Source organism: Ciconia boyciana, chromosome 1, assembly GCF_034638445.1.
Source record: "Ciconia boyciana chromosome 1, ASM3463844v1, whole genome shotgun sequence".
Lineage (NCBI taxonomy): Eukaryota > Metazoa > Chordata > Aves > Ciconiiformes > Ciconiidae > Ciconia > Ciconia boyciana.
In genome coordinates, this window is record NC_132934.1 from 45,275,197 (window position 1) to 45,291,263 (window position 16,067).

Consider the following 16,067-nt stretch of genomic DNA (forward strand, 5'->3'; position numbering starts at 1 on the left):
ACACTTCCTCTAGTCAGTTCCTAAATCTCCAGTGAGAGTGCATGTGACGATGTGGATATGCAAATAGTATCATTTCCTTGAACAAGCAGAATTTGAAAGGGTCAAGTAAACTACAGAATCTAGGTAAGCAAAAGTTGGCTGATAGTCTAACAACATATATAAATGAAAATCAAGAATTAAAGCTGGTCCGTGTTACCCCTGCAGACCTCTGTGAAATTCAAACATTTTAAGGCAAGAAGAGATAATGAAGTTCATCTGAGAAGTGCTCCTACATACCACAAGCCATGAAGTTCCATATGCTCTGTTCCACTAGCAGGAACTATGCTTCCATGAATGTCAGTAAAGTTCTTTTGCTTAAATTTCCCATAGGTCATTGTCAGCATAAGAAATGCTGGTCTCCCATAGAGCCTCCACTGCCCAGACTTTCAAGAAAACTCACGGAAAATCTCTAATCTCTGTTCACCAAACATTTCTGTAATAAGTTGTAGATTCAGGGATGGATAGATGTTCTTTACTAGATTACCTATCTTCTGTGCACCAACTTCCCCCTTACAGTTTCCACATCTCTCAGCCATTTCAAACATCTTTAAAAAGTAAAGATATCTCAATCCTTCCCATCTGCTTAAAATTTCCTTCTGAAGGGAAAGGAGACATGAAGTGTCTCATCCTCCTTAGCTTTTGCAATCCTTGGCATAATATACTATTTCAGCAGCAAATCCCATAGTGCAGCAACATGCCAAGGTTTTCGCAAGCTCTTCCCAATGAACTCTGACTATGAATACATTAGCAGATAATATAGGTGCATCAAGAGCAGATCTGTAGAAACCAGCAGTGCTGAAGACCTAGCATCCACTTCACATTTCAGGGTGCCTTCCAGCTTAAGTTTATCCTGAACAGAACCCAGCTGACACACTCTGAGAGCACCCTGTAACGAGCATCAAAAGTGCAGTAAGTGAGGGATATTAAGAGATTTGCTCCACAAGGGAATTCCTGACAAATTAAAATGAGAAAGTAAACACATCCTGGGTGAGTATTTGAGTGCACCTCTTGACACACCAGGAGGAATGGCAGACAATTAACCCTCTAATAGCTTAGACTGGTGTCCTATGTAACATACAGGTTACAAGAGACAACAAAACACGGATGTTAACACATATCCCCAGACATGCCACCTACCCTTACCTGAATACACTACCAAACTCAGGTGAGAAGGTCTTCTGTGAATTGGAATTGACGGAGAATGGGACAGGAGTAAATGCCTAGACTTTTTCTGTAGCAAAGAGGTTCTCTAAGTGGTTGCCTTGAGACTATAATGAGGACAGTGTATCATTTTTTTCTGTTAAGAAATTAGATGAAAAATGCTAAAATTTTAAAAGGAGGTGTTACTGTTCCTGTGAAAAAAGGACATGTTAGAAATATCAGTAGAAGATATCAAGTCAAATGTTAGAGAGATTTCAGAAACTTGGTGAAACACAAGTTTTTAAGAATATAAACTGTTTGAAAAAGACAGAAATAAAGGCAGAAGAACAGCATTGTGTATTAACAATAAAATATGTTGAAAGGGAAAGTTTCTGCTAAGAAAGATGCTGTTGAACAGGAGTGTAAAACGAAAAAAAGGAGACTGGGAATGTGAACAGAAAAATTGCCATATCTGAAGTGCAAAGAAACTCTGAGAACCCCAGTATGCCCACAGCTGGGCCTACGCTGACAACCTGCACTTCAGAAATCTGCAAGAAGCAACTTAAGAATAATTACCTGGTAGCCAAGGTATCTAACCATCTCTCAAATCAAGGGGGGTATTGTACGAGTAGAACAGGGCTACAATAAAGACAGGCTGAAAATTTCACCTTTGCCTAGGTGCCCTTTCAGAATGCCACGTAGGAGTGGATATGCCTGATCCCCACTCATTACTGATGCCACTGCAAAGAAGTGTCAAAGAGATCAAAGATTAAAAATACACAATACCTGTGGCTGGAAGAATCTTGAGGAGAGTGAAAGAGGAAAAGGAGTTTTTTGGAGTGGTTTGTGGTGCTATGTGGGTCCTAGATGACAAAATATTTCTCTATAATTCTGGACTGAACTTCTGCTTAAAACAGAAGGTGTCAGGAGTGACCTGGGCAGTTCCAGGCTCATTATTCAACCACAATTATCCAGAAAAGTTTATGTGGAAAAGTGAATTTGGAGGGATCAAAGTTCTGGAGATCAGCTGTGACTTCAAATGCAGTGCATCTTTCTTGGATTTGGGTCATCCTGACCACTTACTGAATTTACCACTCACTGACTTACTGAGATACTTCTTTGGTAGGATAACAGACCTTGTAGACCAGTGAAATACTGTACATCTCATATTTTACTTGTGTAAATGTACTGAAAGTACATTTTTGGTAGAGTACCACGGTATTCTGGTGGAAGTAGTAACAACTGAATAAAGAACTGGCTTCACAGACTGAGAGTGAGTTTTTCTGTAAGGGGCTATCAAGCAGACTGAAGTTACAAGCGGAGTTCAGCAGTGATCCTCCTTCCAACTCTATGGACAGTTGTTCTTATTTACGTGCTTTTACTTCCTCTTATGTCTTTGTGCTTATATCGAACATGATCTGGAATGCAAGGCATGAAAAGAAAAAAGACCAGCACCAACTTTTGGATCCTCTTCTTGATCCACTTTTGTAACGGGGAGCATCACTGAGAACATTTTCAAATACGCTAGAGTTGTTGGCTAGCTGTGTTACATTCACCAAGGAGCTGGAATGGGAGATGGGGTGTGATGGCTACAGCAAAATTCAAGTTGCTTATGTGATGGGGAAATTGGTCAACTTCATTCAAATTAAAATTCAGTTACAGTTGATGCAGTTTCGCTCAATAAAGGGCTAACTATGCTGTGCCCACGTTACTGTGAAGAACCAAATCTGTTTACTCTAGCACTAAGTGCTGGAAAGAAAGAACTTCTTATTTTGTTTCCTGTTTTTAAAAAAAGAAAAATCTGTTGACAGCAGAAGGAGCATCTGGCTCCTAAAGTGCCAGTTTCCCAACTCCTGAAGTCCAGTTAAAACTCTTGAAAGGCCAACAATAATTTGGTAATGATATTTCTCCCTTAAACTAAGTTTTCATTTGTGCACCCTACCAGTAGATTGATCTCATCTCTCTGTCTTCTTCCAAACATTCCCAGAGCAGTAGTGAAGAAACTAAAGATTAAAAGAAAAAATGACTGTAGTAAATGTGAAAATGTTTTAAATAATCCACAGACTTACGATTTTTCTTTTTTTTTTCATTACTACCATCACTAATGGTATGGGACAAACATCCCTGTGGGACTCCAAAGCATGTAACACCAAGGGGTGGCTCCTCCCTGGATAGTCAGCAAATTAAATGAGAAACACAAGGGATGGGTAAAGGTCAACATTATATCCCTTTTTAAAGGTAGAAAATTAAATCACAGGGAAATTAAGTGACTGGTCAAAGGTCAAACAGAAAGCAAGTTGCAGGGCATGGAAACTGAGAAACTGTGTCTTGTGTTCAGCTCCTTAACTGCAAGACTACCCTTTCTTTAATCTGAAGAGGAAAAAAACCTCAGTGCTGGAATATTAATATCAAAATTAGTTTCGCTGAGAACAGTCTGAATTTCTCTGTCTCATCCAAAACTGGATATTGTTCTGCCTCATTAAAGCAGAAATGAGATCCATTCCAACAACACTGATTTGGTCAAAACAAAATCACAACTACCCTTTAAGATTTTTGTACTCTGAAAAATTGGTTTGCAATCAGTTTTGGAGAAACAGTCAAGACAATGATCCATTTCATTGTAGCTTTTGAGACATGAACAAAAATGCCACAGTTCCCTTCAGAAAGAATGAAGTTAAAAGCTATATTTGAGAGATATTGTGATATTCCCAGGGCTTCATCCACTCTTCATATATTATTGTGAGTTTCTACGAAAAAGCATACACATATATGTGTGTATACACATGTATACACATGTGTACACATTGTATACACATGTATACACATATATATACACACAGAAATACACTTATCCACATAAATATACATACATACATGTGTGTGTCTATAGATACGGACACATATATATGCATATACACATATATATATTTTTACATAAGGAGAGAGAAATTACATGGGATTTAAGGGATACAGGGCAGTCCAGGAAAAGAGGCAAACAGGCCATTTTCCCATACCTTCTCTTTCTTGATGTAAGAGAAGCCTAGACATGATGTGGCATTACAATATACGCTAACAGACAGTGATCACAAGCTCCATTTCTGTTTCAGGGGCTAGGAAGTTGTATATACTTTGCCAGGCCTAAGGGATTAAACCAGATGCCTGAGCTTTGCTTGCCCTAAACACCATCAAGGACAGGGGCTGTCCGGAGAGCCCCATCAGACTGTAACCCAGTCACCTGGAATCACTCCTGTCACCTCATAGGCAACATGGGAAAGTTCAGATTAAAAGACTAAGCTGAGGTGCAATAACCGTGGGTGCTTCAGTACCGCAACAAGGCTCTGCCTTGGCAACCTTCCCCCCTGTGTGTAGAGGAACAGTGAGCTTGGCTCCTAACCTTGGGCTGGCCCGGGTGGCTTGGGTCACAGGAATGGCATGCTTCAAGGGAGGAGGCGGAGGGGGGGAGGGAATAGCAGGGGCTTCTTCTGAAAATATTAACCCGCCTATTTGGAGAGCGATGGCTGCCTTTGAAATCTCTCCTTATAGATCTATACTTAGCACCGGAGCAAGGAGTGTGCGCTGGGGTGTGTGAGGGGTGGGCTGGGGGAGGGCTCCCTCTGAAGCCCCGTGCCTTTGTCCTCCAGCCGTGCCCCCGCGGGCTCGGCAGCCGGGACAGGGCCGTCCGCCACGCCTGGACACAGCTCCCGAGCCCCCACCTTGCGTCCCTTCACTGCACCCCAAGCTTGTAGAATTTTGGGGGGGGAGAGGGGAAGTTGGGTAGTAATGTTATTTTTTGCTTGTTCCCCCCCCCCCTTTTTTTTTTTAATTTGCCTCCCTCCCCTCGTGCCCCCCCTCCCCCTTCTAAATAGGAGATGTTCTCAGGACAGCGCCCAGGAGACTGGCTGGAATCAGTTTTGGAGGGTGATGCACCGCGACAGCTAAAAGTTGGATAGGGTTTCAGCAGCTCCTATATAAAGCAGGGGGGGACTTATGTCACTGCACTAATTAAATTCCATCTGGGTTGTTCCTCGGGGTGTTTTCGAGCCTGCCACCCAACTCAAGCAGGCAGAGAGGCCGAGGGACAGCATGATGATGGACCTTTTTGAAACTGGCTCCTATTTCTTCTACTTGGACGGGGAGAATGGAGCCCTGCAGCAGCTGGAGATGGCAGAGGGATCCCCACTGTACCCAGGCAGCGATGGCACCTTGTCCCCCTGTCAGGACCAAATGCCGCCAGAGGCCGGCAGTGACAGCAGCGGAGAGGAGCATGTGCTGGCACCCCCGGGACTGCAGCCCCCTCACTGCCCCGGCCAGTGTTTGATCTGGGCTTGTAAAACTTGCAAGAGAAAGTCGGCCCCCACGGACAGACGGAAAGCAGCCACCCTGCGGGAGAGGAGGAGACTGAAGAAGATCAACGAAGCCTTCGAGGCTCTGAAAAGGCGGACTGTGGCGAACCCCAACCAGAGGCTGCCCAAGGTGGAGATCCTGAGGAGCGCCATCAGCTACATCGAGAGGCTGCAGGACCTCTTGCACAGGCTGGATCAGCAGGAGAAAATGCAAGAGATCGGGGGGGACGCCTTCAGCTTCAGCCCCAAGCAGGGAAACGTAAGCACTGCCGCTCGATTCCTCCCGCCGCCCTGGCATCCAGCTGCGACACCGCCGCGCCCGTCCCGTCCCCTCCCCTCCTCCTCGGCACGGCCTCTGCGGCGGCCCGGGCGGCCGGGCAGGCTGACGGGCGCGGAGGGGGCCCCCCCGAGGAACGTGCGAGCTCCCCGGGCCTCTAGCGGGCGGCCGGCCGGCCCGCCCCGGGGAGCCGCGGTCCACCTTACTAATACCCGTCCTCCCGCGTGTGTTCCCCTCCCGCCCCCGTCTGTGTGCCGCAGATCCCCAGTTCAGACTTCCTGAGCACCTGCAGCTCCGACTGGCAAAGCGTTTCTGACCATTCCCGAGCCCTAGGAGTCAGCCCCAAGGAAGGTAACTCGCACCGCGGCCGCCGTCCTCCGTGTGCGCGGCGGAGCGGCCCCCGCCGCCGGGCCGTGCTCGCCCGCCGCCCCCGCTGCCGCGCGCCCCTCCCTTGCCCCAACGGTCGCAGTCCCTAACGGTCGCGAACCCAACGGTCGCGGCCCACGCGGTCTCTCGGCCCCCGGGCTCTCCGCCTGCTGCGAGCCCTGCGCCGCAGGCCCGGCCAGGAGGAACGGTTTGCTCTTTAATCCCCTCTCTCTCGTTGAGCAGGAGGCTCCATCGTCGAGTCGTCGGCCTCCAGCAGCCTTCGCTGTCTCTCTTCCATAGTGGACAGTATTTCTTCCGACGAGCCCAAACTGCCCAGCGTGGAGGAAGTAGTGGAGAAATAAGTCCTGTTGCTCTGTTGGTATATGTAACGGAGATGGAGCCCCCACCCCCCTCCCTCTAAACTAAGTAATGAAGCAAATTAACACAGTGGAAAGCCCAGGCAGGGGCCTTGTTAAGGTCGAGTCAAGGTACACCTACCCCAGAGAAAATGGCTCTCACTGACTCGAGCCAAACAGACTTTCCCCCTTTTTCTTTCCTCCTTTTTTTCCGCTGAGTTTTGTTTTCTTTCAATTGTGTTGCATAGACCACCTCCTCCTCTTTTTTTTTTTTTTTTTTTAATTTAAGATACTTACCTGTGTACCGGTGATCCGCTTTGTCCGAGACTCGCCGGAAAGTTCATTCCTGTCCGAGTGAAGCTGTTGGTTGCATTTCGTGTTAGTCGTATTTAAAGAGTTCCCGCCTCGTTTCGTTCCTGTAAATAATTTTAGTACTGTCTTTTCTTTTGTAAACATAACAAATATCTATTTAAATGAGGGAATGTGATATTGTATATAAGAACAGACGGATTTCTTGGATTGTAAAATAAAGCTCTTTGTGTTACAGTGTTTCCCCCCCCGTAATTAAATAATAACCCGATCCCGGCGTTAAAACCCGCCACTGCCTTCACCGAGATCCAGCCCTGAGGAGTCAGACATATGTAGCCGAGACACGACCCGTGTGACCGGAGGCAGCACTCAGGACGGACTCTTCCTTCGTTTTCTCCTCTAAGGAGCGTCTCTCCTTATCTGGGACCGCAGCCGCGGTGTGAATTACCTGCCTCCCCCGTTCGCTCCCAGGGGACGCCGGGCAGGCAGGGGTGGGTGCCCGGGCAGGGCCCCGCAGCCCGCCCGGCCGCCCGCCGCGCTCCGCGGCCCCTTTCCTCGCTGTGCTGGCGGAACGCGCGGCCGCCCCGGGACAGCGGTGCTGCTCCCCGAAAATGTCCGGCAGTGCCGCTCGCGAAGCTCGCCAGGCAGGGACGCGTCTTCGGCCTTGTCCGGCACATGGTGGGTGAGCTCAGAAAGGGGAAGCGCAAAGAGCCCCCCCGGTCCTTGAGAAGAGAGAGGCTCAGCGCCTCTCGCCTTTCCCTCTCGGCACCGGAGGATTTGAACCTTGTCTGCGGCAAAATCGGTGGGCCTGCTACCCTAAAGGGGCAGCAAAAGGCTGCGACAGGACCCCGCTCCCCTGGGGGCTGGGGAGCTGTGATTTCTTCCCAGGAAAGGTAACTCCCCTTGACTTCTTTGAGCCTGAGGGAGAAGAGAATGGGGTCCCTCAGGGAGGAAAGAGTTAAGCGGCCGAAAAGGGGCTGGGGGGGGGGAGTAACAACATACGAAGCCTTTCACTCAGTGATGTAAAAAAACACAGCCTCTCTGAGGATGGTGGAGCGGGGCTGCTCACAGTCAGCGCGTTACGGTTTGTAACGGATTGTTTATTCCCCGGGAAGGGGCGACCACCAGGAAACGGCACGCTGCCCTGCACGCACGGTGCTCGCCGGAGGGCTGGCAGCAGCAAAGGGACGCGACTTCGACTCTGCCCGCGGGCGCTCTCCTCGCCAGCTTTAACCCTTGATTTATTTTTTGTTTTTGTTTTTTGAAAGGTCACAGCCACGTTTCTGGAAGGTCTCCCCCTTCTCCGGCCGGCACTGGCACGGGTACGTCCGTCTGAAGGGGAAGCTCTTGAGAGAGACTGCCCTGAGGGCCGGCTCCCATCGCGGTGCCCTCCTTTCTCCCTTCTTGTGCCGCCGTGGCCAGCCTGGTTTTTAAAACGGCTAAGTACTCGCTCTAATTGCTCTCTGTTGTAAGGAGTAATTGCGGCGGCGCAGCGTGCTGGGCACGTAGCGATGCGACAGTTTCCCCCTTTTTCTCGTTTCAAATAAACCCCTTTGCCCCCGGGAGCTGCCGGGCGCTTCAGAAAGCGGCGCTTCGGGGACCGCGGGTTCTTGCACGCCATCCCTGCGTTTTAGCGAGAGCGCGAAGATGTTGCAGCGTGCTTCTGTAGCGAAGGGACTTGACGAGCAACAGAGCGTTTCAGACGGGGTTGGCAGCTCGTCGCCTTCCTTCACAATTTGTTCCGATCCCCGCCGGGTCAGAGAGAAGGGCTACACGCAGCTCGCTACGCCTGATGCAGCACCGGCCGCACCAAGCCCCGCAGGACCCGCCTCCCGCAGCGGGGCAGGAGCGGTGCTGAAGCACCCCCAGTGTCACGCCAACACCCCGCCAGCCTACTGTCGGGTTTGCCCGCGGCCCAGCATTAACCTCCGCGAACTGGCCCGTCCGCCCGGCAGGACCCCCACGGCAGGGTCTCCTCCAGCGGCAGGGTAACTTGAGCGATTGTTTGGAGTAAGTTTGCTTAAAGGAAGGGTTTTTTCATTAAATAAAGAAAATACCTCCCGAAGAGACTCTCCGTGACCCCCGCGGCTGCGGCTGACATGCTGGGCTTCCCAGTGAAGGTCCTCAGTGTGTTTGCAATTAAAATGTTTGCGTTTGATATTAATAACGATAATCTTTACCTAAGTCCCCAGCCAAAGCAAACAGGGCGCTGGAATCACAAAATCAAAGGGTAATAACGGGGTAAGGACAAAAGGTTTGTGATTTAATCAAGTCTTTTTCCGGAGGGGCCACGCACAAAGTCATCGCAGGTTTTACCCAAACGCAAGTGTCCCTCCCGCTCCCTCCTTCCCGCTGCGGTTTATTTCACCCGAGAGAGGCGGGCTGGGGCGCTGCTCCAGGAAAGCCCACGCTGGGCACCGGCCTCCCTCGCCTCTACCTGCCCCGCTCCGCCAGGACCCACCTGCTCGCTCCCCGAGGAGAGCAGGGGTGCGGCAGCACCGGCGGCCCGCCGTGAGGGGCGGCCGCCGCAGCCGTGCGGGGGGGCCCGGCCCGGCAGCGCACGGCCGCCCGCCCCGGCGGCCTGCGGAGCCGGGAGCGTCCCGCTCTGCCGGCTGCAGAGGGGCAGCGATGGCTGGGGGGAGACGGGGCGTCTGCAGTGCCGCTGCCTCGTCACCGCTCTCCTCCGGAGTGCTTAAAGCCTGTATTTTTATTGTGCATCTTCATCTTCCTCCGTAAACCGCCCGCAACCCGGAGAGGGAGGCGGGCAGCCGGCAGCGGGCTTTATTTTCTGAGGTGGAAGGCGAGGCGGGCAGGCGTCGACCCAGCAGCTATTTCCACGGGGAAAACGCCTGCGTGGATCGCCGCTGCCTTGGGGACCCCGTACGATTTTTCCAGAGTTTCCACCTTTCTGTGGAGAACGAGCTGGGGAATGGGAGCGGGGGGCAGGGGAGGGAGGAGGTTGAATAACTGAACCATGTGCTCGCTGGGACGTCCCTCCGATAGCAGGAACTAGCAACTTTTCCCAGTCTCAAGGCTGCCAAAAGCCCCCTCGTGTCCCTTTGATCTCTCTTGGGAGTCCCAGAGTGCCAGCAGAGGCCAATGCCTTCTTCAGCTGTCTTCTATACAAATCCCTCTGGCAGGTACTAATGTGTTTACTTAGGTGCGCACGGTTCCCAGCGCTGGGGGGAACCAAACGTTTCTCACACGGCTGGAAGCGCCCGGCCACAACCGCCCAACTGGGAAACAGTTTTGCTGGCGGGGCGGCGCGGAGGAGCCCTCGCCGCCGGCACCGGCACCCACCGGCCGCGGGAGGGGAGAGGCGGGGGGCGAAGGCGGCACGGAGGGACGCGCCTGCGGCTTCCCTCGCGTCGGCCGTCGCCGTCCCCGCACGTACCATTAAGTAAAATACACCCCTAAATAACGCTCTGGCTGCCGGTTGCTGTCTTGCACCGGGGCCCGGGCGTTCCCCCCGGCGAGGCCGGCGGTCTGCGGGGAAGCCGCGCAGTGCTTCGCGGAGGTGCGGGCGCTGGCTGCGGGCGTCCCGCAGGGCCGGGGGCGGGCACGACGGGGCGCGCTCGGGTGGGTCCCAAGCGCCTCTCACTCCCTGGGCCGGGGACTTATAGTTTCGGTCGGGTTTTCTTTGCTTAAATAGAAAGGCATGGGGCTTGGGAAAGGATTGCACACTCTGCAAATGGTCCCCGCGTGGGATTGAATCCCTCCAGAAACAGGCGCGGCACGGCAATTGCTGCGGAGTGGGCAGGGTTGGGGTGAGGAAACACCATTTAAAGACGTCCCGACACGTTCACCATTTTGTCCCTGCCAGTCCACGGGAGGAGGCAGCGGCGCTCAGGCTGTTCCCGCTTTCCCGACTTGAGCCTCCCGTCTCCTGAAATGCAGCACTCTTCCCCCCCCCGCCCGCCCCAGCAGCTTCATTAGCCAGCCTTGTAGTTTGTGTTTTCTCTCCCCTTTCTTCAGTTCCACTCGCCTACTGCACTTCTGCAAATTTGTTTTGAGATCACTTTACCAGAGGAGCCGGGGGCTCTTAAGGGATACTAATTACAGATTTTTTTCTTCCTGAGTGACAGGGTCTTCCATCCTTTCTTCCCCTTCCCCCAAAATGTTCAAGGAAAAAGGAAACAAATTTTCCTAGCTCCTCAAATACTTTGGGGGAAAGGCACGTTCCCTAACAACCCCAGCCCCGCTGGATTAGGAGTTAAAGCTGGGAGCTACAGCTCTGCACGCCGGGAGAGCGGGACCCAGGGGGTTGGCATTGCGCACCGGGAGATCCACGGTGCGTGCTTGGAGATAACCCCCTGAAAGGTGATCAGAACTGCAACCGGCACTTTAAAGATCAAGTTTATTTGTGCACAAAGCATAGATCTGTAAACAGGTCTATTTTAGCCAGCGCAAACGTGGTAAATCAATGTGTGTGTGTGTGTGTGTGTGCACGCCACAGCCCAGTGAGGAGTTCAAGTTACTGCCGAGCAGAACCCCTCCTGACGGACGGATTCTTAGGAAAACAATAGGGAACTGCCGTGTTTCGGCTGTGGCCCAACCAAACAGCAACCTGCACCTCGGAGCGGCAGAAGCCTGAAATTCGGAGCTTTCCCCTTTCTGTAACTTTACTCCTTTATCAACTCTCTGCTTTTCCTACAGTATTCATTTCAAAGGGGGCTCCCCCCGTTTATTGCCCCAAATAAACCGAAGCAGTGCAGATGTAGCCTGCACCAACCTTTAGATAATTATGCGTCTGCTCGTAGGAAGAAGGGTGTGTACGTGTCAGGGTTTTTTTTTTTTAGGAAAAGTTTTCGCCTAAGAGTAGAAATCCACCTTTTGGGGGTTTGGGGTGGGGGCAAGCAGCAGAGGGGTCTCTCTCGCCCCAGCCGCGGCTCCGGGCCGCTGCCCGCCTGGCCCGGGCGGCCGGGAAGGCTTTCCAGCGGTGTGCCTACGGTGTGCCTACGGTTTCCCTACGGAGGTGTTCCCGCCCGCCTTGCCCACTTGAAGAGCGGCTCCTTGAGACAACCGGATCGCCATGCCCTCGGCATTACCTCTTCCTGAAGAGAGGCTACCTGGAGACGCCTTTTCCCTGGGCACACAGAGCGGCTCCGTAGCGTTGGAACCGCTGCTGGGTCACTCGCTCTCCGTTTGAGTTAGCCTGGGTCACGTCATTTTATGCCCAGGTAGGGAAGGTTTCCTTTGCCTTCTCATAAGTTTCCTCAACTACAAAAGCCACCTGGATGAAAACAAAGGATTCCTGCGCGTTAGCGAACGCCTGTTAAATGGCTTCATTACCACTCTAATGACCCTTGCACCGCTCCGCTCAGCTACTGCTGCGGCCGGAGCTCTGCAAAGCTTTTGTCCCTGGCTTGTGTAAAGTTACTTAGGGATTGTGGGGTTAGAAATTTTACACTTCCAGGAGGGGTTTGTTGCACTGGCAGCTGGGACGCATCTGTAACGGTACAAGTTTGCCTGAAAGCAGAAAATTAGCAAGCCCAAGGACTGTTGTGTCTCTAGCAGCGCCAGGTCACACGAGTAGGAGAAAGAATGGGAAAGGGATTTGTCTCGGAGCAAACACGTCCACTTTTCTTTTGTGCGTACCTTTCCCTGTGACCCGATCCGACAGCACTAACATCTGGGTTTTCCCCCTCCTCGTCTCTCCTGGCCACACGTAGCCGTGCATTTTTGTCCCCCGGTTGGTAAATTTAAAAGGTTGGTGATGCAGCTTTAATTGCAGGACAAAGCCCTCCTCGGGATAAATGAACAAATCTTAGGTCTGAAAAGAGGGGTAAATTGTTTCAGGTTAGACCTAGACCACGGGCTGTGGGGAATAAAGATACGCAAGTAGACGCTGTAGGTGCTGGGGGGTGGGGGGGGCCTCTACGTTAATTCCCCCGTGGGGAGAGCCGGTGTCCCTCCTGCTGCAGCGTGCGATGGGAGATGGGAACACAGGGACGAGGAACGGCTCTGTAGGAAATGTCAGCGGTTCGTGCGCGTCCGCTGCCCCTCTTTCTCTTTCCATACCAAAACTGCAAATTCCCAGGCTCGGTTTAAACTTTGGAGAGGTCGCAACCAGTTCTGGGGAGGTCGTTGATTAGAGAAGCGCCCAGCTCACCGCTCTCCAAAGGAGCGGTGCGGAGCAAATTGTCTCCTGGGGACTGGAGGGGGCTTGCCCAGACAGCCCCCGGCAGGGGATGTGGTGGGATATGCTAATAAAGCCTGGCCGCCGCGGACCAGCCTCCCTTTACATGTATATATAAGGGCCCCCCGCATCAGCCACAGGACACTTCGTCTCAGGTCGCTAATTACTGAGGGAATTGCCCCAGCGCGCTGCAGAGCCCCTCGCCGAGAGCCGCTGGCTGCCGCCCCACACTGCCGCCTCCGCTGCAGGGATGGAGGTGATGGACAGCTGCCAGTTCTCCCCGTCCGAGCTCTTCTATGACAGCTCCTGCCTCTCCTCCCCGGAGGGCGAGTTCCCCGAGGATTTCGAGCCCAGGGACCTGCCTCCCTTCGGCGCCCACGAGCCCCCCGAGCCCGCCTGCTCCGAGGAAGAGGAGCATGTCCGAGCTCCCACCGGCCACCACCAGGCCGGCCACTGCCTCATGTGGGCTTGCAAAGCCTGCAAGAGAAAATCCACCACAATGGACCGGCGGAAGGCGGCCACCATGAGGGAGAGGAGGAGGCTGAAGAAAGTGAACCAGGCTTTTGAGACCCTGAAGAGGTGCACCACTGCCAACCCCAACCAAAGACTCCCCAAAGTAGAGATCCTGAGAAACGCCATCAGGTACATCGAGAGCCTCCAGGAGCTCTTGAGGGAACAGGTAGAAAACTACTATCACCTGCCGGGACAGAGCTGCTCCGAACCGACCAGCCCCACTTCCAGCTGCTCCGATGGCATGGTAAGAGAGGGGCAGGAGCCACGGGGCTGCGGGGACCCCAGGAAGGCCCGCGGGCAGGTCCCCCTCGGCCTAGCGGCGTGGCCCCGGTCCCAGAGGTCTGGGACGGGCCGAGCGCAGCCGGACGTCAGGAAAAGGCGGACGGTTTGGGTTAAAACAGGCCACTTCTCAGATTTAACGCTGAGCATGCACACGGGCTTTCCGGGAATGCACGGGGGGACGGTAGCGCTGCCAGAGGGCACCCAGCAAGCGCCCCGGCCCCGGGGGCTCGTCTTTGTGTCCCGTCCCCCCCAGCTTAGCGCGGCGCAGCAGAGGGGTAAGGCGCGGGGCGGGGGGGGGACGGGGAAGGCGCTGCCCGGGGAGCCGCTGCCCGCTCCCCCGCGGGCGCCGGGGCTCCCTCCCCGCCGGCCTTGAAGGCGCTTTCCCCCGGGGGAGCTCCCCGCCGGGCGCGGGGTGGGGGCGGCCGGGCCGGCACTCGCCCCTCGCTGTCTTGCAGGCCGACTGCGGCAGCCCCGTCTGGTCGGCGAGAGGCAGCAGCTTCGAGGCCGTCTACTGCTCCGAGATGGCCCAGGGTAAGCCCGACCCGCCGGCAGCCGCGGACGCGGGGGGTGGAGGCGGGGGCCGGGGGGCCGCCCCGCTCCCCGCGGCACTGGGGGAGGGCGGCGCGGGACCCCGCTGTAACGCGCTGCCCTTCGCCCCCCGGCCGCAGGGTACGCCGCCGAGCAGAGCAGCGCCCTGTCCAGCCTGGACTGCCTCTCCAGCATCGTGGACCGCCTCTCCCCGGCGGAGGAGCCGGGGCTGCCCCTCCGCGACGCCGACTCCCTCTCGCCCAGCGCCAGCATCGACTCGGGGCCGGGGACGCCCGGGACGCCGCCGCCCCGACGGACCTACCAGGCGCTATGAGGGGCCCGGGGGGGCCGGCACCCCGCGCCTGCCGCCGCCTCCGGGGCCGCTGCCCTCCCCCCGGGGCCGCCCCCCTCGCCCAGCCGCGTCCCTCAAACGCTTGTGGGGCGAGAGGGGCAGCCCCAGCGCCGCTTGGCCCGCCGCCTCCCTCCGGGATGGGGCCAAAGCGCCCCGCCGGGCCCCGGCCCGGGGTCCCCCCGGGGCAGACAGACCCCGGGGCTCGGGACACACGCGCTACCCTGGAAACCCCGCTGCAAATAAAACGTGCTGTAAGAGAGCTGTCTGGCCTGCTGGTTCTTTCAGTGCATTCCCTGGTATTGGGGAGGGCAGCGAGACCCGGCCGCGGGGTGCCCGCCAGCATCCGTGTTCGGCCCCAGCCCGGACTCCGTCACCCCCGGCTCCTGCCTGCATGGAGACCTGCCCTGTCACGACGGTCCTGGGCCGGGAGGTGTAGCGTCTTGTCGGGCTGGGGCCTGGGAGCTTGCTTCTCCCATCACCAGTGGGTATTATTCTGAGATGGCTCATGGAGGAACAAGAATGTGGAGGGTCAAATTCTCCCTCCATTCCTGTCCTGCTATGGGCAGAGTTTCCTTTATTTTCTGCAAGAGTAAAAGTAGTATTTCATAGTCGTCTTCCTTTTTTTTTTCTTTCCTTTTCCCCCGCCTGGCAAGCCCTTGTTTCTTTCCCTGGGTATGAAGACTGAACACGTATTCCAGGATTTGGCCCTCAAATTGCATGGTGACTCTCCTCTGTAAAACAACTGTGTGATCCAGCTCTGATACCCTGTCGGGGAATTTTACTCTCGGTCACTCTCAGAGCTCTTGCAGAGACAAATTTAGTAGAGTTAGTAAGAACAAACCACAAGTATCTCTTTCACAATCCACAAGGTACATTTCACAATATTCAGAAAGCAATATAGAACTATTTGCTCCTAGCGCCTTTGGTCCCACCAGCCAGGATGAAAACTCATGACTCTATTTGCATGGGTCTAGAAATAGCCAGATCAAGTCCTAATGAGTTTCCGAGTTAACAACTATTTCCTTCCAGGCACTAAATCTAACTCTTTCTACCATGAAAAATTTTCAGCCCTTTGCACTTCTTTAGTTGTAATCCTAAACTTTTCTAGCCCCCCCCAAAAAGACAGAGATGAGATGGAGAAAGGGACTCCTTCAGTGCATCCAGAAATGTCTCCTCTGATAAACACTCTGAGTGGAAAGGGATATACACCTCACTAGCGTGGGATAAGGATGTATTTGCCATTTGTGTTTATGTTGTTAGCACTGGGTGGCCAAGGGGCCTGGAAGTGGTATTTCACCTCTGATAAATCTTTCACTTGAACCCAGCCCAGCTTAGTCATGTCACCAAGTTACCACCTGACTGCTCTTTGGCAGCATCTCTGAACGGAGGATGAAGGAAGCCTAGCTTAGGGATGGCCCTCTCC

At 54.0% G+C, this 16,067-nt stretch overlaps 2 protein-coding genes across 2 annotated transcripts; both read left to right on the forward strand.

Annotated features, from left to right (window-relative positions):
• The first annotated feature begins 5,262 nt into the window (after window positions 1-5,262).
• Window positions 5,263-6,527, forward strand: MYF6 (myogenic factor 6). The gene is made up of 3 exons (XM_072881210.1): window positions 5,263-5,781; window positions 6,060-6,150; window positions 6,409-6,527. The coding sequence occupies exons 1-3, from the start codon at window positions 5,263-5,265 to the stop codon at window positions 6,525-6,527; spliced, it is 729 nt and encodes a 242-aa protein (XP_072737311.1).
• A 6,692-nt stretch (window positions 6,528-13,219) lies between these two features.
• On the forward strand, window positions 13,220-14,888 carry MYF5 (myogenic factor 5). The gene is made up of 3 exons (XM_072881334.1): window positions 13,220-13,726; window positions 14,220-14,295; window positions 14,433-14,888. The coding sequence occupies exons 1-3, from the start codon at window positions 13,220-13,222 to the stop codon at window positions 14,624-14,626; spliced, it is 777 nt and encodes a 258-aa protein (XP_072737435.1). The 3' UTR covers window positions 14,627-14,888.
• The last annotated feature ends 1,179 nt before the right edge of the window (window positions 14,889-16,067 follow it).